The 27159-nt window shown below is 42.5% G+C and overlaps 1 protein-coding gene across 1 annotated transcript in view; it reads left to right on the top strand.

Annotated features, from left to right (window-relative positions):
* The window catches only part of RSBN1 (round spermatid basic protein 1), a 108600-nt gene extending 82710 nt beyond the window's left edge, over positions 1 to 25890 (top strand). The window contains exons 5-7 of the mRNA XM_069238699.1: positions 315 to 482; positions 17171 to 17279; positions 20809 to 25890. Coding sequence (XP_069094800.1) covers positions 315 to 482; positions 17171 to 17279; positions 20809 to 21249 — 718 coding nt within the window. The 3' untranslated portion in view covers positions 21250 to 25890. The remainder of the gene's footprint in view (positions 1 to 314; positions 483 to 17170; positions 17280 to 20808) is intronic.
* The last annotated feature ends 1269 nt before the right edge of the window (positions 25891 to 27159 follow it).

Below are 27159 nucleotides of genomic sequence, written 5' to 3'. Positions count from 1 at the left end.
TGGGGCTTGGTGCCACTGCACCTGCTGCACCGATCGAAGCTCCAGTAGAGCATGCTAGTATCTTGGACATGAACGTACACAAGGCAGACCACTGATACACAACTTTTGTTTGTGCACCTGGCACCCAAGTCAGTTTTAGTTCAATCGCTGATCACTCAAGTTTCACCTTATAACCATAACGTAACTTAAGTGGCCCAACGCATCATTGCCAAAAAGTGATTTGTATGGTAGACGAGCATTTTGCAAATAAAAGAGGAGACTGCAAGCCTCATTAGCTTGTCAGTGATGTATTGATGTCATTCTTGTCTTTACAGATCAATGAATGAAATTAAGAACCTTCAGTACCTACCTCGCACGAGTGAGCCCCGAGAACTTCTGTTTGAAGATCGGACGCGGGCTCATGCAGACCATGTGGGGCAGGGATTTGACTGGGAGAGTACTGCTGCTGTTGGGGTTCTGAAAGCTGTACAGTTTGGCGAATGGTAGGTAGATACAGTTATTAATGCTGTCCCATCAGTTCCCGATCATATTCACATTGTTCGTGTTAATGGATTCAACATATTGCACTCCAGCAAGAAAATCTTTCAGATCATCATAGTATCCCTTGTATGTATGTATGTATGTATGTATATGTATGTATGTATGTATATGTATATATATATATATATATATATATATGTATATGTTCGATGGCATGTGTAGCTGCAGATACACATGCTGTGCACAGTCCGCCATCTGGTGTTGGGCTCGGAGTGTTACAAGTTGTTTTTCTTCGAAGAAGTCTTTTCGAGTCACGAGACCGAGGGACTCCTCCCATTTGGACTCCATTGGGCATGGGCGTCGACTCCATCTTAGATTGGTTTTTTTCCGCCATCGGGTTCGGACGTGTTCCTTTTTGCTCCGTGTTTCGGGTCGGAAAGTTAGTTAGAATCTCGGAAAAAATTGTCGGTATTGTTTGCATTCGGTATCGGGTTAGTTAGAACAAATCAACACCGAATTTTGAAGAGCTCCGGTTGCCCTTCGGGGTTTTTTCGATTCTCCCGTCGGGGCCTGGTCGGCCCGGCCACGTGCGACTTCAAGGCTGATGGAACGGACCCCATTCCGCTTCTGCCCAAAATGCCATAACAAGTATCCGTATACGGATCAGCATCTGGTCTGTAACTTGTGCTTGTCCCCCGAGCACAAGGAGGATACTTGTGAAGCCTGTCGAGGGTTTCGGTCGAGGAAGACGCTGAGAGACCGAAGAGCCAAGAGACTACAAATGGCATCCACGCCGACAGGTCAAGAACGTTTCGAGGAGGAAGAAGAAGCTTTCTCCATCCGCGAGTCGGATTCTGAAGAAATCGACGCCGAAGAAACACTCCAAACCGTGAGTAAGACGTCGAAAATCAAGACTCACGAGAAGTCCACAAAAGCCCAGGGGACGCCACCGCCAACAGGCCATGGCTTAACCCGAAAACTAGGTGACCGATCCAAGGCACCGAAAAAGGGCATGCTGGTGTCGAAGTCATCCGACTCCGGTCGAGATACCGCCACACAGCAACCTCGGAGCCGAGACAGCGGCTCCGAGAAACTTCGGCACAGAGACAGCGGCACCGAAGAATTTCGGCACCGAGACACCACGCCGAAAAAAAATAAGGTTTCTTCGGAGCCTAAAAAGACTTCCGAAAAGGTTTCGGTTCCGAAACATCCAGCCTCGGAGCCGAAAACTAGTTCCTATACAGAGGAACAAGGATTAACCTCCCAATTACATAGATTTGGAGAAGAGCTTCAAGCGGTAGAGCCTGACTACACGCAAAGAAGGCTTCATATTCATGAGGACACTGGGAAGATAACCACTCTTCCCCCAATCAAAATAAAAAGAAACTTGCCTTTCAACAAAAGGACAAGCAACCACAGTCAAAAGTGGCAAGGAAAACAACCCTGCCACCGTCTCCACCACCATCAACACATGCATCACCAGCAACAACTCCACCACTGATGCACTCACCAGCTCATACTACAATGAGTCAGGATGATCCCGATGCATGGGACCTTTATGATGCTCCAGTGTCTGACAACAGCCCAGACTCCTATCCCACAAAACCGTCACCACCTGAGGACAGTACATCCTACACACAGGTGGTCGCAAGGGCAGCCGAATTTCACAACGTCACCTTACATTCTGAACCAATTGAGGATGACTTTCTGTTTAACACCCTATCCTCCACCCATAGCCAGTACCAAAGCCTTCCCATGCTCCCAGGAATGCTAAAACATTCAAAGCAAATATTTCAGGATCCAGTTAAAGGCAGAGCCATAACTCCAAGGGTGGAGAAAAAGTACAAGCCACGCCAACAGATCCAATCTATATTACAACACAACTAACACCAGACTCGGTAGTTGTCGGGGCAGCTCGTAAGAGAGCCAACTCTCATACCTCAGGAGACGCACCACCTCCAGACAAAGAGAGCCGCAAATTTGATGCTGCGGGAAAAAGGGTTGCAGCACAAGCAGCAAATCAATGGCGTATTGCCAATTCACAAGCACTTTTGGCAAGATACGACAGAGCTCATTGGGATGAAATGCAACATTTCATCGAACACTTAAACAAGGAGTTCCAAAAAAGAGCGCAACAAGTGGTAGAAGAGGGACAAAGTATCTCAAATAATCAGATACGGTCTTCCATGGATGCAGCAGATACAGCTGCAAGGACAATAAACACTGCAATCACGATACGAAGGCACGCATGGCTGCGCACTTCAGGGTTCAAGCCGCAAATCCAACTAGCTGTGCTCAATATGCCATTTAATGAACAGCAATTGTTTGGGCCGGAGGTTGACACTGCCATTGAGAAACTCAAAAAAGACACCGATACAGCCAAAGCCATGGGCGCACTCTACTCCCCGCAGAGCAGAGGCACATTTCGGAAAACACCTTTTAGGGGAGGGTTTCGAGGTCAACCCACAGAAACCACAACCTCACAAACAAGGCCTACTTACCAGGGTCAATATCAGAGGGGAGGTTTTCGGGGACAATATAGAGGGGGCCAATTCCCAAGAAATCGAGGAAAATTCCAAGGCCCCAAAACTCCTCAAAATAAACAGTGACTCACAAGTCACACAACCCCATCACATAACACCTGTGGGGGGAAGACTAAGCCAATTTTACAAACTTTGGGAGGAAATACCAACAGACACCTGGGTCTTAGCAATTATCCAGCATGGTTATTGCATAGAATTTCACCAATTCCCTCCAAACGTCCCACCGAAAACACACAATATGTCAAAACAACATATAGATCTTCTAGGACTAGAAGTTCAAGCATTGCTACAAAAGGACGCAATAGAATTAGTGCCAAATCTACAAAAAAACACAGGAGTTTACTCACTGTACTTTCTAATACCCAAAAAGGACAAAACTCTGAGACCAATACTAGATCTCAGAACACTAAATACCTACATCAAATCAGACCACTTTCACATGGTCACGTTACAAGACGTAATCCCACTGCTCAAACAGCAAGATTACATGACAACATTAGACCTAAAAGATGCGTATTTCCATATACCAATACATCCTTCACACAGGAAATACCTAAGGTTCGTATTCCAAGGAATACATTACCAATTCAAAGTGTTGCCATTCGGAATAACAACTGCGCCAAGAGTTTTTACAAAATGCCTGGCAGTAGTAGCTGCACATATCAGAAGGCAGCAGATACATGTGTTCCCGTACTTAGACGACTGGTTAATCAAAACCAACACGCTAAGACAATGTTCACAGCACACAAACTACGTCATACAGACCCTTCACAGGCTAGGTTTCTCGATCAACTACGCGAAGTCACACCTTTTGCCGTGTCAAACACAGCAATACTTAGGAGCGACAATCAACACAGCAAAAGGGATTGCCACTCCAAGTCCACAAAGGGTTCAAACATTTCACAAGGTAATACAGTCCATGTATCCAACACAAAAGATACAAGTCAAAATGGTAATGAAACTCCTAGGCATGATGTCTTCATGCATAGCCATTGTCCCAAACGCGAGATTGCACATGCGGCCCTTACAACAGTGCCTAGCATCACAATGGTCACAAGCACAGGGTCAACTTCTAGATCTGGTGTTGATAGACCGCCAAACATACATCTCGCTTCTATGGTGGAACAGTACAAATTTAAACCGAGGACGGCCTTTCCAAGACCCAGTGCCACAATACGTCATAACGACGGATGCTTCCATGACAGGGTGGGGAGCACACCTCAATCAACACAGCATCCAAGGACAATGGGACATACATCAGAGGCAGTTTCACATAAATCACTTAGAACTGTTAGCAGTATTTCTAGCGCTGAAAGCATTTCAACCCATAATAACCCAAAAATACATTCTTGTCAAAACAGACAACATGACAACAATGTATTATCTAAACAAACAAGGAGGGACACACTCAACACAGTTGTGCCTCCTAACACAAAAAATATGGCATTGGGCGATTCACAACCACATTCGCCTAATAGCACAATTTATTCCAGGGATTCAGAATCAGTTGGCAGACAATCTCTCTCGAGATCACCAACAAACCCACGAATGGGAAATTCACCCCCAAATACTAAACAATTACTTTCAAATTTGGGGAACACCTCAAATAGATCTATTTGCAACAAAAGAAAACTCAAAATGCCAAAACTTCGCATCCAGGTACCCACAAGATCAATCCCAAGGCAATGCTCTATGGATGAACTGGTCAGGGATATTTGCGTACGCTTTTCCCCCTCTCCCTCTCCTTCCATATCTAGTAAACAGGTTGAGTCAAAACAAACTCAAACTCATACTAATAGCACCAACATGGGCAAGGCAACCTTGGTACACAACACGACTAGACCTTTCAGTAGTACCTCATGTCAAACTACCCAACAGACCAGATCTGTTAACACAACACAAACAACAGATCCGACATCCAAATCCAGCATCGTTGAATCTAGCAATTTGGCTCCTGAAATCCTAGAATTCGGGCACTTAGACCTCACACAGGAATGTATGGAGGTCATAAAACAAGCTAGAAAACCTACCACTAGACACTGCTATGCAAATAAGTGGAAAAGATTTGTTTATTACTGCCATAATAATCAAATTCAACCTTTACACGCATCTGCAAAAGAAATAGTAGGATACTTACTACATTTGCAAAAATCTAACCCAGCTTTCTCTTCCATTAAAATACATCTTACGGCAATTTCTGCTTACCTACAAATTACGTACTCAATTTCATTGTTTAGGATACCAGTCATAAAGGCATTTATGGAAGGCCTAAAGAGAATTATACCACCAAGAACACCACCAGTTTCTTCATGGAACCTCAACATTGTCCTAACACGACTCATGGGTCCACCTTTTGAGCCCATGCACTCTTGTGAAATGCAATACTTAACGTGGAAAGTTGCATTTTTAATTGCCATCACATCTCTAAGAAGAGTGAGTGAGATTCAAGCATTTACCATTCAAGAACCATTTATTCAAATACACAAAAATAAAGTTGTTCTACGGACCAATCCTAAATTTTTACCAAAAGTAATCTCACCGTTCCACCTAAATCAAACGGTAGAATTACCAGTGTTCTTCCCACAACCAGATTCGGTAGCCGAAAGAGCACTACATACATTAGACATCAAAAGAGCACTAATGTACTACATTGACAGAACAAAACTAATTCGAAAGACAAAACAATTATTTATCGCCTTTCAAAAACCTCATACAGGAAATCCAATTTCAAAACAAGGCATTGCTAGATGGATAGTTAAGTGCATTCAAACCTGCTATTACACCAAAGGCACACTCAACCAGAAAGAAAGGTGCTACCATGGCCTTTCTAGGAAATATTCCAATGAACGAAATATGTAAGGCAGCAACATGGTCTACGCCTCATACATTTACCAAGCACTACTGTGTAGATGTGCTAACTGCACAACAAGCAACAGTAGGTCAAGCTGTATTAAGAACATTATTTAAAACTACTTCAACTCCTACAGGCTGAACCACCGCTTTTGGGGAGATAACTGCTTACTAGTCTATGCACAGCATGTGTATCTGCAGCTACACATGCCATCGAACGGAAAATGTCACTTACCCAGTGTACATCTGTTCGTGGCATTAGTCGCTGCAGATTCACATGCGCCCACCCGCCTCCCCGGGAGCCTGTAGCCGTTTAGAAGTAGATCTTAAACATTTGTACATTTGTAAATATATTACTTAAAACTTTATTATGTACATACGCATTCACTCCATTGCATGGGCACTATTACTAGCATACACAACTCCTACCTCACCCTCTGCGGGCAAAACAATCTAAGATGGAGTCGACGCCCATGCGCAATGGAGTCGAAATGGGAGGAGTCCCTCGGTCTCGTGACTCGAAAAGACTTCTTCGAAGAAAAACAACTTGTAACACTCCGAGCCCAACACCAGATGGCGGACTGTGCACAGCATGTGAATCTGCAGCGACTAATGCCACGAACAGATGTACACTGGGTAAGTGACATTTTCCATATATGTATATGTTCGGTGGCATGTGTAGCTGCAGATACACATGCTGTGCATTATCATGCCATCTAGTGTTGGGCTCGGAGTGTTACAAGTTGTTTTTCTTCGAAGAAGTCTTTTCGAGTCACAAGACCGAGTGACTCCTCCCTTTCGGCTCCATTGCGCATGGGCGTCGACTCCATCTTAGATTGTTTTCTTTCCGCCATTGGGTTCGGACGTGTTCCTCTTCACTCCGTATTTCGAATCGGGAAAGTTAGCTAAATTATCAAAAATTTTACGGTATTGTTATCGTTCGGTACCGGGTTAGTGTTAGTGTATCGGCACCGACAACAAGAGTGCTCCGGCGGAACTTCGGGGCTTCCGTTCTTCACCGAGGCCTGGTCGGCCCGACCACACCCGTCGTCCCAGACTAATGGATCGGACCCCATTACTCTTCTGTCCTAAGTGTACCGGGTCTGTAATCTGTGTATATCACCTGAACACAGGGGGGTACTTGCGAGGCTTTTCGAGTGTTTCGATCGAAAAATACCTTGAGAGATCGACGCGCAAGAAGACTGCAAATGGCGTCGACGCCGAAAGAGCAACTCGACGTCGGAGAGGAGGAAAGCATTTCCATCCAGGGGACGGACTCGGATGAATCCGAAAGGGAACGACCCTCAAAGGTGCAGTGAACAGTGAGTAAACCTGCCCGTCCAAAACTCACACAAAGACATTAAAGGCCATGGGGACGCCACCGCCAGCAGGCCATGGCTTAACCCACCGAAAAGAAGGTGACCAAACATCGGCACCGAAAAAGGCCAGAGAATTGCCGAAGACTTCCGACTCCGGTCGAGATTCCGGCACCGAACGTTCTCAACACCGAGAGTTTGATTCACCCAAAGTGAGGAAAATATCTTCGGAACCGAAAAAGACTATATCTGAAACCTCGGTACCGAAAAAAGCGGCTTCAGAGCCGAAAAGAAGCTCTTATACAGAAGAGCAAGGACTTTCCAGCCAAATGAAGGAAAGACCTAGATTTGAGCAGGAATTAACTATGGAAGAACCGGACCATACACAAAGGAGGTTACATATCCAGAAAGAGACTGGGAAAATACATACTTTACCTCCACTCAAATCTAAAAGGAAACTTGCATTTCAGGAGACAGAAATGCAACCTAAGGCAAAGGTGGTTAGAGACAAATCCCCACCACCAAGGGTATCACCACACTCATCCCCACCGCACTCACCACAACTGTCACCAGTGGGAACACCTACAATGCAGTCACCCACACATACTGGGATGACACAGGATGATGCTGATGCATGGGACTTATATGATGCACCAGTATCGGATAACAGTCCGGATTGTTATCCAACAAAGCCATCACCTCCAGAAGACAGTACTGCATATACGCAAGTTCTATCCAGAGCAGCTACGTTCCACAACGTAGCAATGCACAATGAGCCAGTGGAGGATGATTTCCTGTTTAACACCTTGGCATCCACCCACGCTTCCTATCAGAGTCTGCCAATGCTCCCGGGCATGCTCAAACACGCGAAACAGGTCTTCCAGGAGCCTGTAAAGGGAAGGGCTATCACGCTGAGAGTTGAGAAGAAATACAAATCTCCCCCAACAGATCCGGTGTTCATAACCCAACACCTTACACCGGACTCAGTGGTTGTAGGAGCTGCAAGAAAGAAAGCAAACTCTCAATCGTCAGGAGACACTCCACCGCCTGACAAAGAAAGCAGAAAGATTGACGCAGCGGGCAAACGAGTGGCAGCACAAGCAGCCAATCATTGGCGGATTGCAAACTCGCAAGCCCTACTTGCTCGCTACGACAGGGCACACTGGGACGAGATGCAACACATCATACAGCACTTGCCCAAGGAACACCAGAAACGTGCCCAACAGGTTGTGGAAGAAGGACAGGCCATATCTAACAACCAGATAAGGTCCACACTAGACTCGGCAGCACAAACAGTCAACACGGCGGTAACCATTCGCAGGCATGCATGGTTAAGAAATTCTGGATTCAAGCCAGAGATTCAACAAGCGGTGTTGAACATGCCGTTTAATCAAGAACAGTTTTTTGGGCCGGAAGTTGACACAGCAATTGAGAAGTTAAAAAAAGACACGGACACGGCCAAAGCCATGGGCGCGCTCTATTCCCCACAAGTCAGAGGCACCTTTAGGAAACCACAATTCAGAGGGGGTTTTCGGCAACAAACATCAGAGCCTTCCACCTCTCAAACCAGACCCACCTATCAGGCACAATACCAAAGGGGAGGGTTTTGTGGTTCCTATAGAGGAAAATTCCCAGGAGGAATTCCAAGCAACCAAACCAAGCCAGACCAAACAGTGACTTCAATGTCACAAAACCCCAACACTTCTCACCGGGGGGAAGAGGGGGGTAGGTTAACCACATATTATCAGGACTGGACACAGATTACCACAGACGCATGGGTCCTTTCAATTATCAAACATGGTTATTGCATAGAATTCACAACATTCCCGCCAGATGTGCCACCAAGAACGCACAATCTGTCCCAACAACACTTAGACCTATTACAAATAGAGGTCCAAGCACTACTACAAAAACAAGCAATAGAGCTCGTACCAAAACATCAGAAAGGAACAGGTGTATACTCACTATATTTCCTAATTCCAAAAAAGGGCAAAACGTTAAGACCTATCTTAGATCTCAGAACACTGAATCTCTTCATCAAATCAGACCACTTCCACATGGTAACACTTCAAGACGTGTTTCCCTTATTAAAAATGGAAGAATACATGACAACACTGGATCTCAAGGAAGCGTGTTTCCACATACCCATCCATCCTTCTTACAGAAAATACTTAAGGTTTGTAATGCACGGCGTACACTATCAATTCAAAGTGCTACTGTTCGGAATAATAACAGCACCAAGGGTATTCACGAAATGCCTAGCAGTAGTAGCCGCTCCCATAATGAGACAGCACATGCACGTATTCCCATATTTAGACGACTGGCTAATAAAAACCAACACTCAACAACAGTGTCTTCTTCACACGCAATAGGCCATAGAAACTCTACACAAGCTGGGGTTCTCTATCAATTACCAGAAATCACATCTACAACCATCCCAAATACAACAATATTTGGGAGCAACACTCAACACACAAAGGGCAATTGCCACTCCAAGTCCACAAAGGGTACAAGCGTTCCCAAATGTTACATCAAGCATACAGCCAAACCAACACTACCCAGTAAGGTTTGTAATGAACATTCTAGGCATGATGTCTTCTTGCATAGCCATTGTCCCAAATGCAAGATTACACATGCAGCCCTTACAACAGTGCCTAGCAAAACAATGGACACAAGCATAGGGTCAACTTCAAGATCTAGTGTTGATAGACTGCCAAACACACTCCTCGCTTCAGTGGTGGAACCCAATAAATTTAAACAAAGGGCGGCCATTCCAAGACCCAGTGCCTCAGGCTGTTATCACAACAGATGCTTCCATGATGGGGTGGGGAGCACACCTCAACAAGCACAGCATACAGGGTCAATGGGACAATCAACAAAAACAACTTCACATAAATCATTTGGAACTGCTAGCGGTTTTTCTAGCATTAAAAGCATTTCAACCACTGGTAGCCCACAAACACATCCTTGTTAATACCGACAACATGACAACAATGTATTATCTCAACAAACGAGGGGGGACACACTCGTCACAACTGTGTCTCTTAGCACAAAAGATTTGGCACTGGGCAATTCACAATCACATTCGCCTAATAGCACAATACATACCACCCTCTGCGGGGAAAACAATCTAAGATGGAGTCGACGCCCATGCGCAATGGAGCCGAAAGGGGGGAGTCGCTCGGTGTCGTGACTCGAAAAGACTTCTTTGAAGAAAAACAACTTGTAACAATCCGAGCCCAACACTAGATGGCAGGAAGAGTGCACAGCACGTGAATCTGCAGCGTCTCATGCCACGAACAGACGTACACTGGGTAAGTGACATTATATATATATATATATATATATATATATATATATATATATATATATTTTCGATGGCATGTGTAGCTGCAGATACACATGCTGTGCACTGTTCCTGCCATCTAGTGTTGGGCTCGGAGTGTTACAAGTTGTTTTTCTACGAAGAAGTCTTTAGAGTCACGGGAACGAGTGACTCCTCCTTTTCAGCTCCATTGCGCATGGTCATCTACTCTATCTTAGATTGTTTTCTTTCCACCATCGGGTTCGGATGTGTTCCTCTTCGCTCCGTTATTCGAATCAGAAAAATACTATAAATCCTTGAAAAGCATCGGTATTGTTTGCGATCGGGAACATCTTCCATCGACACTGACGAGACACAGTTTCGGTGGCGCTTTGGGGCTTCCGCGCCCAACCGAGGACTGGTTGGCCCGACCACAGGCGTTGTTGAAGCCTAATGGACCGGACCCCTTTCCATTTCTGCCCGAAGTGCCACGCTAAGTATCCCTATACAGACCAGCATCAGGTCTGTAATCTGTGTCTGTCACCGGAGCACAGAGAAGATACTTGCAAGGCCTGCAAGTCCTTTCGATCAAAGAATACCTTGAGGGATCGGAGGGCGAGGCGGATGCAGATGGCGTCGAAATCTTCGGAACACCTCGACGTCGAAGAGGAGGAGATGGCGATCTCCATCCAGGGATCGGACTCGGACGACTCCGACGGAGACCGACCACCTACAGCAGGCCAACAAGTGAGTACGCCTGCCCCGACCCAACCCCACAGTCAGCCTAAGAAACATAAGGCCTCGGGGACGCCACTACCTGAAGGCCATGGCTCGACCCATAAAAAACAAAGCGGTGACCGAGCAACACCTCCGGCACCGAAAAAGGCCAGAATCGTGCCAAAGTCTTCGGACTCGAGCCGAGAAACCGGCGTCGAAAAACCTCAACACCGACTTGGAGTCGACTAAGCCTAGAAAGAGCCTTTCGGAGCCGATGCCTTTCATCAGCATGGGCATTTCAGTGCCGAGAAAACCGGCTTCAGAGCCGAAAAAGACCTCGTATACCGAAGAACATGGACTCTCTAAGCAGCTAAAAGTGAGGCACAGATTTGAGGAGCAGCTTCCAATTGAAGAGTTTGATCAAACGCAGGCACGGATACAGATCCATAAGGATACTGGGAAGATCCAAACTGCCCCTCCTCTCAAATTCATGAGAAAACTGGCTTTCCAGGAACAATCAGAGACTGATCAGCCAAGAGCTAACGTAGCCAGGGAAAAATCGCCAACTCGCCATTTTGTCGCCAGAACTTTCTCACCCACATATGCCACAAAGGACAGGGTCACCTATTGCCACGCCCACTGCACATTCACCCACACACACTGTGCAGTCGCAAGATGATGTAGACCCCCGGGACCTCTACGATCCCCCTGTCTCAGACAATAGCCCCGAGTGCTACCCTTCAAAACCGTCTCCACTGGAGGATAGCACCTCATACACCCAAGTCTTGGCCAGGGCTGCTGCATTCCATAATGTTAGCATGCATTCAGAGCCATTGGAGGGCGACTTCCTCTTTAATACCCTGGCCTCCACCCATGCCTCCTACCAAAGCCTGCCTATGCTCCCAGGCATGCTTAAACATGCTCAGCAAGTTTTTCAAGAGCCTGTGAAGGGGAGAGCCATCACACCGGAGGTGGAGAAGAAGTACAAGCCACCCCCGTCGGACCCAGTGTTCATCACACAGCATCTACCCCTGGACTCTGTAGTGGTTGGTGCTTCAAGGAAAAGCGCCAACTCACAATCATCAGGAGATGCACCACCTCCAGATAAAGAGAGTCAGAAATTTGATGCAGCAGAAAAGAGAGTGGCGTCACAGGCTGCCAACCAGTGGCGTATTGCAAATTCTCAAGCCCTCCTCGCACGTTATGACCAAACTCATTGGGACAAGATGAGTGATATCATCCAGCATCTCCCCAAGGAATATCAAAAACGGGCTCAACAGGTGGTAGAGGAAGGGCAGGCAATATCGAGCAATCAAATTCATTTGGCATTAGATTCCGCAGACACTGCCGCAAGAACAGTGAACACGGCAGTCATAATTAGACGGCACGCTTGGCTAAGGTCCTCCGGGTTCAAACCTGAGATACAGCAGGTAGTACTGAACATTCCATTTAATCAGCAACAACTGTTTGGGCCACAAGTGGACACAGCCATTGAAAAGATGGAGAAAGACACTGACACCGCCAAAGCCATGGGCGCGCTCTACTCGTCCCAATATAGAGGGACATTCAGGAAACCGCAATATAGGGGAGGTTTCAGACAACAGCCTTCAGAGGCTTCCACCTCTCAAGCAAAATCCACCTACCAATCCCAATATCAGAGAGGGGGGTTTGCTGGTCCTTCAGGGGACAATTCCCAAGGTCAAGGGAAAGTTTCAGCCCACTAAGCAGGCCACTAATAACAAACAGTGACTTGCCTGTCACCCTTCCACAACACACACCACCAGTGGGGGGGGGGGGGGAGACTAACATTTTATCACAAACATTGATCAGACATAACCACAGACACATGGGTCCTATCAATTATCCAACATGGTTACTGTATAGAATTCACACATTTTCCTCCAGATATTCCCCCAAGAGCGCACAAACTGTTGGCGCAACATCTAGACATGTTACAAATAGAAGTGCAAGCACTATTAACAAAACAAGCCATAGAACTAGTACCTCACCAACAAAAGGGAACAGGGGTTTATTCCCTATATTTCCTTATTCCCAAAAAGGACAAAACACTAAGACCAATTTTAGATCTCAGGACTCTAAACCTATTCATCAAACCAAACACTTCCACATGGTCACACTACATGATGTAGTCCCCTTACTAAAACACGGAGAATACATGTCAACACTGGATCTAAAAGATGCGTATTTCCATATACCCATCCATCCATCTCACAGAAAATACCTCAGGTTTGTCATACAGGGGAAACATTACCAATTCAAGGTATTGCCCTTCGGGATAACAACAGCACCCAGAGTATTTACAAAATGCCTTGCTGTAGTAGCGGCCCATATAAGGAGACATCACATGCACGTATTGCCATATCTCGACGATTGGCTCATAAAAGCCAACACTCAACAACGATGTAAAAATCACACACAGTATGTAATAGATACCCTACACAGACTATGGTTCGCTATAAATTACCAAAAATCTCACTTACAACCATCCCAACTACAACAATACTTGGGAGCAACACTCAACACTCAAAGAGCGATTGCCACTCCAAGCCCACAAAGAGTACAATCATTCCAAACCATGGTATCAAACAAACATACAATCAAATCAGCACTACACAGTCAGATTTGTCATGAAACTCCCAGGCATGATGGCATCATGCATCGCAGTTGTCCTAAACGCACGGCTACACATGCGGCCCTTACAGCAGTGCCTTGCAAAACAATGGACGCAGGCACAGAATCAACTCCAAGATCTAGTGTTGATAGACCGCCAAACACACTATTCACTTCAGTGGTGAAACCCTGTAAATTTAAACAAAGGGCGGCTTTTTCAAGACCCTGTGCCTCACGCCATTCTCACAACAGTTGCATCAATGATTGGGTGGGGAGCACACCTCAACAATCACAATATACAAGGGCAATGGGACAGTCAACAAAGACAACTACACATAAATCACTTAGAACTGCTAGCGGTCTTCCTAGCACTAAAAACATTTCAACCGCTTCTAGTTCACAGTCAAAACATACAATATGACAACAATGTACTACCTAAACAAACGGGGGAACACACTCATCACAACTATGCCTCCTAGCACAAAAGATTTGGCATTGGGCAATTCACAACAACATTCGCCTAATAGAGTAATATATTCCAGGCTTTCACAATCAATTAGCGGACAGTCTCAGTCGAGATCACTAGCAAACTCACGAGTGGGAAATACATCCCCAGATACTACAAGAATACTTTCACCAGTGGGGGACACCAGACATAGATCTGTTCACAACAAAACAAAACGCAAAATGCCAAAACTTCACTTCCAGGTACCCACACCCTCACCTCAGTCCAAGGGCAATGCTCTATGGATCAATTGGTCAGGGATATTTGCTTACGCTTTTCCCCCTCTTCCACTCATTCCTTTCCTAGTCAACAAACTGAATCAAAACAAACTCAAACTAATACTCGTAGCATCAACGTGGGCACGCCAACCGTGGTACGCCACACTATTGGACCTCTCTGTAGTACCTCACATCAAACTCCCGAACAGACCAGATCTGTTAACAAAACATAAACAACAGATCAGACACCTGAATCCAGCAACGCTCAACCTAGCAATCTGGCTCCTGAAGTCTTAGAGTTTGGCTATCTAAATCTTCCAAATGAGTGTATGGAAGTCATTAAACAGGCAAGAAAATCTACGACAAGGCATTGCTATGCTAATAAATGGAAAAGGTTTGTTTTCTACTGCCAAGTAAACAAAATCACACTGTTAGATGCCTCCATACAAGACATTGTGGGTTATTTACTACATCTACAAAAAGCAAATCTCGCTTTTTCTTCCATCAAAATTCATCTCACTGCAATATCTGCTTACTTGCAGATTAAACACACAAAATCACTATTTAGAATACCAGTTATTAAAGCCTTCATGGAAGGACTAAAGCAGATCATACTGCCAAGAACACCACCTGTACCCTCGTGAAATCTTAATATTGTACTTAGACGACTCATGGGTCCACCCTTTGAACCCATGCATTCTTGTCAAATCCAATTCTTAACTTGGAAAGTAGCATTTCTAGTGGCTATCACCTCAATACGAAGAGTTAGCGAAATACTGGCTTTCACTATTGAGGAACCCTTTATACAAGTACACAAACATAAAGTGGTTCTCTGCACAAATCCAAAATTTCTACCAAAGGTCATTTCACTGTTTCATTTAAACCAAACAGTGGAACTTCGTCTTCTTCCCACAGCCAGACTCAGTAGCAGAAAGAGCACTGCATACATTAGAAATTAAAAGAGCTCTAATATACTACATAGACGGAACAAAACCATTTTGGAAAACTAAACAATTGTTTGTCGCATTCCAAAAACCTCATGCTGGCAACCCTATATCCAAACAAGGTATAGCCAGATGGATAGTTAAATGCATACAGACTTGTTAGCTAAAAGAGAACTACTCATTGTATTATCATACCAAAGACACACTCCACTAGGAAGAAAAGGGCAACAATGGCCTTTCTAGGTAACATACCAATGACAGAGATTTGTAAGGCAGCCACTTGGTCCACACCTAATACATTTACCAAACACTACTGTGTAGATGTGTTAGCAACACAACAAGCCACAGTAGAACAGGCTGTACTAAGAACATTATTTCAAACAACTTCAACTCCTACAGGCTGACCACCGCTTTTGGGAGGATTACTGCTTTGCAGCTACACATGCCATCGAACGGAAAATGTCACTTACCCGGTGTACATCTGTCCGTGGCATGTTCCACTGCAGATTCACATGCGCCCTCCCACCTCCCCGGGAGCCTGTAGCCATTTAAGTTGCAATTAGAAAACTGTATATATATATGTAAATAAACATTCCTTTAGACTAAACTATGTACATACATATCTATTCCATTGCATCGACATCTTTACTATTCTCATTCTACCACTCCTACCTCACCCTATGTGGGAAAACAATCTAAGATGGAGTCGATGCCCAAGCTCAATGGAGCCGAAAGGGAGGAGTCACTCAGTCCTGTGACTCGAAAAGACTTCTTCGAAGAAAAACAACTTGTAAAACTCCAAGCCCAACACTATATGGCAGGAACAGTGCACAGCATGTGAGTCTGCAGCAGAACATGCCACGAACAGATGTACACTGGGTAAGTGACATTTTCCATATATATAATAGAATATTATTAAAAGAGGCGATTTTAAAGGGTAATCTCAAATATAAAATGTCCGCTGTGTGCAAGCCAAGCCCACGATCATCTGCCTTTTTGTTCATTTGCTTCTTGGCATTAATGCAATTTCTGAGCCTCAAGAACTTAGTTATACACCATAGATCTGCCACTCATGTCTGATTTTATTCTCTATGGCAGTGGTTCTCAACCTTTTGCCTTCTGTGGACCTCCACCTAATCATCACTGGAATCTGGGGACTCCCAAAGAATCATTATTGTAACCGGGGGGCTCCCGCTGAGTAATTATTGTTATCTGGTAAAATATGGAAACAAGCCTTAATCAAACAAATACACAATGCTGAAATATTTTACTTAATTCACACACAAATATAAAAATAACACAATTTTAATTCTAATGGGAAGGTTGTAGCTTTTTTTTAAATCATTTGATGCCACCCATCATCCATATTATAGTCTTTTTGATACCCTTGTACTACTCCCACGAGTCAGTCTCAGGATACCAACTTAATTTTTAGTCTCCAGTTTCATTCACATTTATAGAACATTTTAGAATTTTCAATTTTAAATGTTGCTTCTTTATTTATGTACACTTTATTAATTTGTTACTAATTAATGTTCTAAGCAGTCACAGAACTCCTGAGCAAGTATCGTGGAACCCAGGTCTCCACAGACCACATATTAAAAAACATTGCTTTATGACTATGATGTTACTAAAATGTGTACTAAAGAAATCTACTTTTAGGAGTGATCGACCTCGCATAACCAAAGATGTTATCTGCTTCCACGCGGAGGATTTTACTGATGTTGTTCAGAGGTTACAGTTGGATCTGCATGAGCCGCCCGTGTCACAGGTATGCTTGGTCCCTGTGGAGCAAGAATTTATAAAGTGAGATCTTGACAGGGGGTTCCTAAAAGTATTCATGAGCGTTTACACATCACTAACTGTTTGTAAACTCCAGTTTGTTAAAATCGTGGCCAATTCCGTTGACCTTACTTACTCCCTTTTTCAAATTTCTTTTACTTATGAATTATTTATGTTATGTGACGGAGTTTTGTAGAGACTAAACTATTGACTCCTGATAGGGATTCCATGAAACATTTTAAACCAGTAGAAATAAAAGTAATGGTAGTGTTAGCAAATACGTTCAGTAGCTGACACTTTACTAATTCTCCTTATATTAAAGTCCCCCAAAGTAATGTATTTTGTCTTTAATCTGTCTCTTATGGTTTAAGTTATGCTTCAGGAAACCCAAGCAAAGGTAGCTTTTGTCTTTCTCCTGTTGTTTTTCTATAAAGAATCTACACTGCCAACCAAGTGGCTTAACACTGGCTTAGCATCCCTGGCCACATCTGGCACCAGTGTATGTGTGTCATGAGGTATCCTGAAAAGGATACTTCTTCGTTTGTCAATTACTCTAAACATAAACACTTATAGTCCAATCAAATAATTTCTTGGTTATTTTTTTTTTTAATTGGACTCCTTTAAATGGTTGATGTGCATTTCCAAAATGCAGATATTCCAAATAATGTAACCCTAGTGCCTTTAGTTTTGTGTTTTTCCCTTCATCTGGGAATAATTAGTTACATTAATTGAAGTCTGCAGCTGAAAGGTTCTCAGTATGAGAAACAATTACAATTGAAAGAACATGGATAGTCTATCTTTATTATTTACTTTTCTCATAAGTTGTATGTAGCACCCTGAAACTGGACAGGTGTTAAGTGTTACATAAAACCTAACAGTTTACCCGAGAATCTTAAGGAACACCAAGTAACAAGAACAGGGGATAAAGGCCGTAGGGGAAAGCGATGTTAGAATGCAACAAGGTGTGAGGACCACAATTTTAAACCGCTGAATGTCATGTAGTCTTTTCAGGTATGACAGTAGGAAAAAACATCAGGCCGTTGTTGTTGGTTGTGTTGTGTGTGGGCCACCAAGAAACTTGTTTCATCACAGCAGATGTAAAATTTGAAGAGGTACATCTTGAGGCCTTTCCCGAAAGATAGGATGGCTTGGCTATGTCTTGCGTCAAGAGGTAGGGAGTTACAAAAACTTAATGCCGCTCCAGAAAAGGATTGTTTCAGTGCTAAAGCAAAATTTAATTTAGATGTTTCTAACATTAAGGTCTGTCTTATAGATAGTCCTATTTCTTCAGACAACCCAAGGAGGTTGGCTAAGTCTGTAGGTCTACTGTAGTGTATGGATTTGAGGATGATGCAGCCTAGGGTCATACAGTCTAACTTGAACTTGATTTTAGCCTCACACAGCCAATGAAGGTCTCTCAGAATCGGGAATATATGGTTGATTTTTTTTTTTCTTTGAGAGGAGTCTAGCAGTAGAATGGAAGATGGCTTTGAGCTAAGCCAGTGTTGATGTGGAAATTCATGTTATGATGGCATTACCTGTGCCAATTCTTAAAATGATTAAGGTAAGGGCTGCTAATCTAAGTTGGTCATAGGAGAGAAAATGCATCCTACACAGCTCCACTTGCCCCCATTTCTATTTAAGCTGTATGTAGAACCACTTGAACTGCTTTTATTCACTGGCATAAAATGTGGTGGGTCGCATTTCTTACATTACTTTGGAGAGTTCTTCTGTGTGGGAATGATTCCCATATGTTGATTGTTTTAGGGGTGAAGATAGGTGGTCAGGAAGGTTTATTGGTGAGGTCTACTTTCAATTTGGCAATTGTGATCAAGAAGAAGGAAGGGAAGTTGTGTTTTGTGTTATCTCTGATACTATATAAGAATTGGTAGGGGTTCTGTGACTGGGAGATTTTATTCTAGAGATAAGTTAGGTTTGAGTTTCTAATTTCTGTTTTGGACAGTTTTCAGTCTGTTTTCAGTTTATATATGGATCTATCTGATTTGTCTTAATGCCATATTCTTTCAATTATTTGATTTCTTTGTTGCTCCTATCTGAGACTTCATTGAATTATGGTTTGCTGGGGGTGTTTCTGAGCTTTTACTTTTTTTGCTGGAGGTGTACAATTGGTGGCATTTATGTGGTTGTCTGCATTTATTTTGTTGAGCCTAAGTATTAGATGCTCTTTCAGGGACTCAGCTGTGAATAATTTGCAGGTCCTGACCCATGTTTAGATTTTGGTATATGTCTTGTTATTGGAACCTAAACTTTAGTGTGAACTGATTGATCTAATCTACTACGGCAGAGAAAGGCAAGCGCGACCTTTGATGGATGTAAAGAAGTCTAGTATTTTTCCTCTGTTGTAAGTGTTAATGTGGATCTTTGAATGAGTTATGTAGTTTTTGCTGTATTATGATGTTACATTCCTCTAGTCTACAAGTCTCTAATGTAGATGTTTTTGTAGTATAACCTCTGTTTGAGGGTGGCGTTTTCAGAGATGAGTTCTATGAAGTTGTTGGAGGGTTTTGGTTTTCTGTAGAGTCTATGGAGATAGAAGGTAAGAGAGTGCCATTTTCACATATTTGAATGAGAGTTATGAGGTTGTATCTGACAGGAGAGAGACTTTCTGAATATTATTGCCACTACTCTCCCAATTTTACCTTCTCTGTCTGATCTTCGGATCGAGTTTTCTGCTGTGAGGAGAGAGAGCATTGTGTTTTGGGAGGAGTAATTTAAGCATGTTTCTGACATGGAGAAAAACATCTGCATTAGCTTGTGCTGTCAGCTCAGTAGTTTGTGCGGATATTTGCAGATCTTCTGTTGAGTAAGGTGCCAGAAATACAGCCGGTGTGTGCCAGATTTGGTGGATTTTCATGCGAACAGATAATTATTTACCATGCTTTGAGGTTCACTTCTCTTCTGGAGAGCAGTTTGGGGAGTGGGCCATTATATATATACATATATATATAATATCTCACTTGATAAATAAGTCCGATATCAGAATTACCAGTCTGTTAATGTTCAAGCATAATTAGGGATACTAACAGTTTATTATGAGAACATTCTGAAGCCACACCTTCAGTTTCATCATTCCCACACCTTCTCATCCTCTCTGGACTTTTACTCTGTGATTGTTAGACATGAGTAAAAGGCATTTGGCTCTATGTAAGTGAAAGTTCTATGCTTGTAATCCTTAACCAATTGTTTTCTGAGCATTTGTATATGCCACTGGTGGGCCCTAGAATTTATAATTGAAGTGAGAATCAAAGCTAGAAAACCATAGCTTAGACCCCTCCGACCCCCATCAGGAAAAACTAGTGTGATCTTAAAATCTTTGTGTGGCTGCATTTTTTTTTCTTTTTTATTACATAAAATGCATTGTGTAGGACTAAAACATAAATATAATTTGAATCAAACCACCTCCAAGCCTTATTCATCGTTTGTACATTGCATTTAATTTCTGGGCAAGGATCATTCTTACATATTAATTATTGCATTTTTTTCCTGTCTGCCTGTAGTGCGTTCAGTGGGTTGATGAAGCCAAGCTCAATCAAATGAGACGTGAAGGTATTCGTTACGCCAGAATTCAGCTGTGCGACAATGACATTTACTTTATCCCCAGAAATGTAATCCATCAGTTCAAGACCGTGTCTGCTGTGTGCAGCTTGGCTTGGCACATACGGCTGAAACAGTACCAGTCAACAGCAAGCACGCAGACCGTGGATAGTACAGAGCGTGAGTCGGACAAACCTGTAAAGGTTGAGACACAGGAGGAGCCTCAGAGTGCAAGTGTAAAAACCAAGACCTGCGAGACCAGTGCGCAGGCACAGCCATCACCCTCTAAATCCCCAGCAAGACTATTCCCAGTGGATCATCTGCTGGCACAGCCTGCTCCATTCGTCCGCTTGGAATCCGTTGAGCAGCACCTCTCACAAGACCTTCCTAACTCTCCTGCTTAACCACACGTCAAAAACATTTTTAAATGACTTTTTAAAATTTTGTGCAGTTAATAGTTTTATAACTGGCTTATGTTAAGTTTTTATTTGGAAATATCCAGCCTTTTGTTTTTATAAGGGACGGTGACATTCCAAATGCCAGGCAAATCTTTTTTACACAGATTATGAGATGTTTGATGTGCATTTTTTGCATTGTTTAATTTGCCGAGGCCTGCCACTTCTTTCTGTTTTAAGAAACGAGGCAATGATCTAAACCAGGGGCGAAGAGATTTTTGATTGCTGGATCTGCAGCTCGTTGACCTGTTGTGTCAATGCTAGTAAAATGGTTGCAAATTTTAACTATTAAATCATCAAACCTTCCAAATAAGGTTAACTGCATTAGGGAAAGCACTTATTTGTCTTTTAATTGCGTGTCGTTTTAAATGTGTAAGCTTTGTTTATTAATTTATCTCGAAGGTTGCTTTTGTGTATTGTCGGAAAGGGTTGGCATAGTTGTAAGGTGAAGTACTTGTGAAGCCTAGCTTGATGCGGCCTAACCCTGTGTACAGCAGTTTGTGTAGGGATGTAATAGTGCTTTGATGTGGGTCTCTTGCGGAATCAATTGCTATTTGAGCACTAAAGGCAGATTCGATTTATATGCACAGGTGAGTATTTGGCATTATTCTCCTACCAGCTTTCTGTTGTCAGATCCACGCTAAGCTCCGCTGAACTTTGATGTCTGTGGAATATACAAATTGCTGGAAGTTAGTTATGATCCTCACCAATTATTATTTTTCTAGTTTATTCTGCCTGTGCCTCATCTGTATTTGCCTATGATGTTCCACTAGTATATGTTGGTGTATCTCGTTTGGCCGTGCTGTTGCATCTTATTTGATTTCTCTAGCCACATTGAATGCTAAACTACTGCTAGGTTGCATAGTAATTTGTGTTCCAGTTCTTTTCCTGTGAGGAATGTACTTACAAAGTACATTTGTACTGTGATCTAGATTGTAAATTAGGAACTTTGGTAGCAAACCTAGTAAGCTAGACCCATCCTTTGATTGCCTTCAACAAGTATTGGTCCTGAGCATGCGGTCTGTAATGATTGTTTTTTGTTCCCCTTTTGAAGTAAGGTAGAAGCAATATCATTGTGTTGTATGATATATAAACTAAGCCCTTTTCATGTGGACCCACAGAACCATTAAGTACTTTTTGTAATATATGTATATTTTATCTTTTCCAAAATGCTTCTAATGTAAATTCTATATGCATTATTGTTTTGTGTATTTTTTAATAGAAATAATTTTTGAGGCCCCACCAGTTTAGACGAATTGGCCAAAAGTCTATCATAAAACATGAGCGTTTAGTTAGACTCTGCAATATTTCTTATATAATTTTCAATTGCAGTGTACTGCCTAAATGATAGCAAGCCTATTTATATGTTTTTAAAAATCATTGACAGAATGAAGTAGTGGCTTATTTCAAACTAATCTGTGTAAACAAAGAGTAGGAACACTGATGTTACCTTCTGTTAAACATTGCAAATTTCTCACCAATCTTCTTTTAGATTTTCTTATCTATATCACCCATCTGGACTATCTGTCAAGTACCGGAGAATAGCTCTTTAAATCGAAACAGTTTGTGTATAATTCTGCCAGTTTCATATTTGTGTTATGCTATGTGCAATATGAATAGTCTGTAGCTCTCTTAAGTCACACTCTTTCCAAGAGTGAGTGAAGTCCTTTTCAAATGTTTTTATTTTGTTCCCGGGATTTGGTTTATTAGAGCATCTATTTGATTTCTTCATTTTTCAGTTTGTAAGGTTAGTCATGGATGTTGGCCAAAATAACTGGCATAAATAAAATAGGCAATTCTAGTCACAGATTTGGCTCGATGGTCTAGGTATTCAAATAGGATGTTTCTAGCTAAGATCCATATTTTTGGGGGTTTTCCCTTCATAGGTATGGAAATGTTCTTCCGTCTCTCTGTTTGTGGCTTTATTAATATATCCACTCTGTCCTATTTTTATTTCTTCTTTTGAGGTTTGTTGACTGAGTATCAGAGCAACACCCTCTGTCCTTCACACTCAGAAAATGAAAGACACCATAGGAACCTGATTGAAATACATGTAGTGGCCTTTCTGATATTGATGATCTAGAGCAAACCAACTTTTTTATATCTTTTTTTAAACATTTTTAAAGCTGTTGAGTTTTAAATTCCAGTGGCTACACAGCCAGCTAGTACAACACTGGATACAAATACGAGCCTCCTCAGAATTATGGTGATGTATCAGGCCCTTCTTTTAAGTTTCTCTTTCCAAAACATTTATATATTGAACTCTGACATCAGCTGTACTGGGAAGAATTCTACAATGGTGCTATCTTTTGGAGACAGGTCACAACCACTTTTGTCATCATAACAATATAGGTGGTGGATTCATCATAATGTCTAACTTCACTTACTAATTGCAAATGGAAGCCCGCTAATGAAATGTTTTGGAAGTTTACTTTGATCTCTTTTGACAGACAACTGGATACTCATTCCTGTGTGTTGATTTTTGATTGTGGTGGGGAAGAACATTAGACACACTTTCCTTTTTGTCAAATAAATTGTACAGCGTACTTTAGAGCCTGAAAAACGAACATAACTCTTTTCTGCTAAGACTGGTGATGAAAAATGGAATTTGGGGAGATGAAGGATGGCCTGCCCTAGTGCCTAGATTCTGGAATACAAATTTTAAGGGTCACAAGGAATGTTTTACCATTTGACTCTGCCTTTAATTATGGTTTAGTGCAGTTTTCACAGCAAAGCGCGATCTTCACATTATGAAACTCTTTTCTTCTGAAGATTTGCATTGTGTCGCCAGTGGCACCCACTGTAAATAGCTGAACTAGTGACTGTTGTAAGGGTTGAACTTGGCAAATAATGCCTCTACCCCATGACTTCTTGGGCACAGTGCATAGTAAAAGTGAGATATTTGTAGACAAACAGTGTAGTTGCAGTGTTTCTAGGTCCTTCTTTGCAAGCTGAATAAAGTAGCAAAATTCTTGTTAGTCGGACTTGGCCCTTTGTTTGATTGACACATCTGCAGTATGCTCTGGGTAACTTGTACATGGTAGCTTGTCATTCTCTGACAATATAATTCAACTACCAATACCACTTCTGTTGGGTTTTTTATAGGCAAGAGTAGCAATGTTGTGGTAGATTTTATGACAACTCTTTAAATAGAAATTGAAATATGACACATACCATCATTTGTAAACAGAGTTTAAGAAGTGCAAGTTAACTCCGTCTACAAGTCGGCAGCATCCTGTTTTTTCTTGATATTGTCATATGTTTTCCTTTTTGTGCTACTGCTTTCCTGGACTAAAGGACCCGTCTACCATACTAATTGCCAAACGTATTTTTTTAAATGAGGCATTATTCTTCTCTCGGATTGAGAATAGTTCCTGGAAGGTTTTTTACACACTTCCAATTGTTTTCATTCACCATTGGCGAACACATCTGCACAAAACAATATCTGCAGCGGTCTGTCAAGTATTAAACCATTGCTTGAGTCTACTTTTCTTTTCGTTGCTCCAAAGCTCGAAGGCTTAAGTTCATACTAGACTAAGGCCCTCATTCCGACCCTGGCGGTCTAAGACCGACAGGGCCGCGGGCAACGGAAGCACCGCCAACAGGCTGGCGGTGCTTCAGTGCCCATTCTGACCGCGGCGGTAAAGCAGCGGTCATAAAAGGGGACCCTGGCTCCGCTGAACCTCCATGGCGGCGCTGCAAGCAGCGCCGCCATGGGGATTCCGACCCCCTTCCCGCCAGCCTGTTTCTGGCAGTTTTGACCGCCAGGAACAGGATGGTGGGAACGGGTGTCGAGGGGCCCCCTAACAGGGCCCCAGCATGATTTTCACTGTCTGCATAGCAGACAGTGAAAATCACGACGGGTGTAACTGCACCCGTCGCACCACTGCAACACCGCCGGCTCCATACGGAGTCGGCCTCCGTATTGCAGGGCCTTTCCCGCTGGGCCGGCGGGCGCCCGCCAGCCCAGCGGGAAAGTCAGAATGGCCTCCGCAGTCTTCTGACCGCGGAGCGGCCATTTGGCGGTTCCCGCCAGGCGGGCGGCATCCGCCGCCCACCCGGGTCAGAATGACCCCCTAAATCTGTACAATTGATAAAAGGCTAAATATCCATTCCTATGGACCTATTTTCTTCCACTTTTAATGATGGTTTCTGAAGATCATTACCATACTTTTTTGTTATTAGAAAGGTAGTATCCTGTGAAAACACGGCAAGGAAGTTCTGGCATCTTTGGCTGATATTATATGATAATATTGTAAAAGATAAATTACTTGGGAACTCACCATCACAGCCAACAACCGTTCTTATGTAATCTAGTTTAGTAATATGACATGCTCGGGTTTGTAACTATAAATGACTTCACTAAAACTTAAAGAAGCACTTTTTTAAGCTGTTGACTCACTCAGCCATTTATGCACAGGTGCACAAGAACACTCCCATCTTCAACCGTCCCCAATAGCTGTTACCTGTGTCCATGCAGTTGTGACAGTGGTATATGTTGGCTCACATTTGGTACTGTATTAACCCCTTGTTGATTCAACTATTTTTGTTGTATGTTGGATATGTAATCATAAAGAGTATGCAACGTTTTGCCTGCCTCACTTTTTTCTGTGTATAATCTGGAGCAAAGGAGTTGAACTTCTTTTTCTTTTGTTGGATGACCACTTATGACCGAGAACAGATTTATGGATGTATCTGTAGCTTCAAACTCAACATTGCCACAGAAATCAATTAATTAATTGAATTTCACTCTTTACTCTTAGCATATCATTCTTGCATTTAAAAAATAGGATTTTGTGATCAGTTCTTCATTGAAGTCATTCTGTTTTGACGTAATGTAATATATAGATTGTACATTTTCCAAATCTTCTCAAAACACATTTGTTTTGCTCTTGCTAAATATTGGCTGTTTGAGTAATTCCTGCCATATTTCAAAGAGGAAAACCAAAAATCTAATGGTTTGTCTTTGCCATTGCCTTTTCAGAGTTTTGGCTACTTGACATTTCAGTTTGTATGTAGTATACCTGGTTGTAACGGCTGCAGAGGAGTCCTAGCCAACACTGATTGTGAAACTGCACACAATGGCTTTCAGGATGTTGAGAACACAGAAGTAACTACTAAAAATCTGATCAGAGGAAATGCTATACCGTGTCTGCAGTGGCGTACTTTGTGATTGTATTCTAACTCTGCACCAGTGCCCCATATGATGACTATGATGTCAGTTACTTAAACAAAGAGTGCATTATGAAGTTATGGGATAAACACTATATCACGTCACTGGCTGTATCGTAACTAAATTCATGTTAGTGTTCTTCAAATCTGAGTCTCACTTTAAAGTGTTTTTATGAAGTAATATGATTATGAACAGCTCATTGCGACATCCTCAAAAATAAAAATGACATTAGATGGAAACCAAAAACAAAACATTCCTAAGAATTAATTCATGAAAAAGGCCTCATAGTTACCCTCAACTTGTTTAACCCTAAATCTTAACATATGCTTAATCTTGGCTCATAACCGTTACGTTAACCACTAACCTACCCAATAGCTCAATTCTTTTTGCTCGCCTGGTCTTGCGCCTTAAATTTTGTCATTTTGCTTTTTGTTCCTTTTTTTTTTTTTTTTTTTTTATACTAATAATCACAAAGATATATTTTTTTCTAATATGAATTTTATTTTTATTATAGTGATGTTATAAGAAAAATAATCATAACTGATTTTCATCAAGGTTTCATTATATTCTTTGTGACACTTTCTTCATAGTGATAGAAGTTTGCGATCAACATCTTTAAAAAATACAAAATATCAGGTATTCCAATACTGTAATGATTCACAAAGCTGTATTTCTACAATGTTGCT

Source organism: Pleurodeles waltl, chromosome 6, assembly GCF_031143425.1.
Source record: "Pleurodeles waltl isolate 20211129_DDA chromosome 6, aPleWal1.hap1.20221129, whole genome shotgun sequence".
Lineage (NCBI taxonomy): Eukaryota > Metazoa > Chordata > Amphibia > Caudata > Salamandridae > Pleurodeles > Pleurodeles waltl.
The sequence above is the reverse complement of the archived record's forward strand: the minus strand, read 5'-3'. Positions and strand labels throughout refer to the sequence as shown.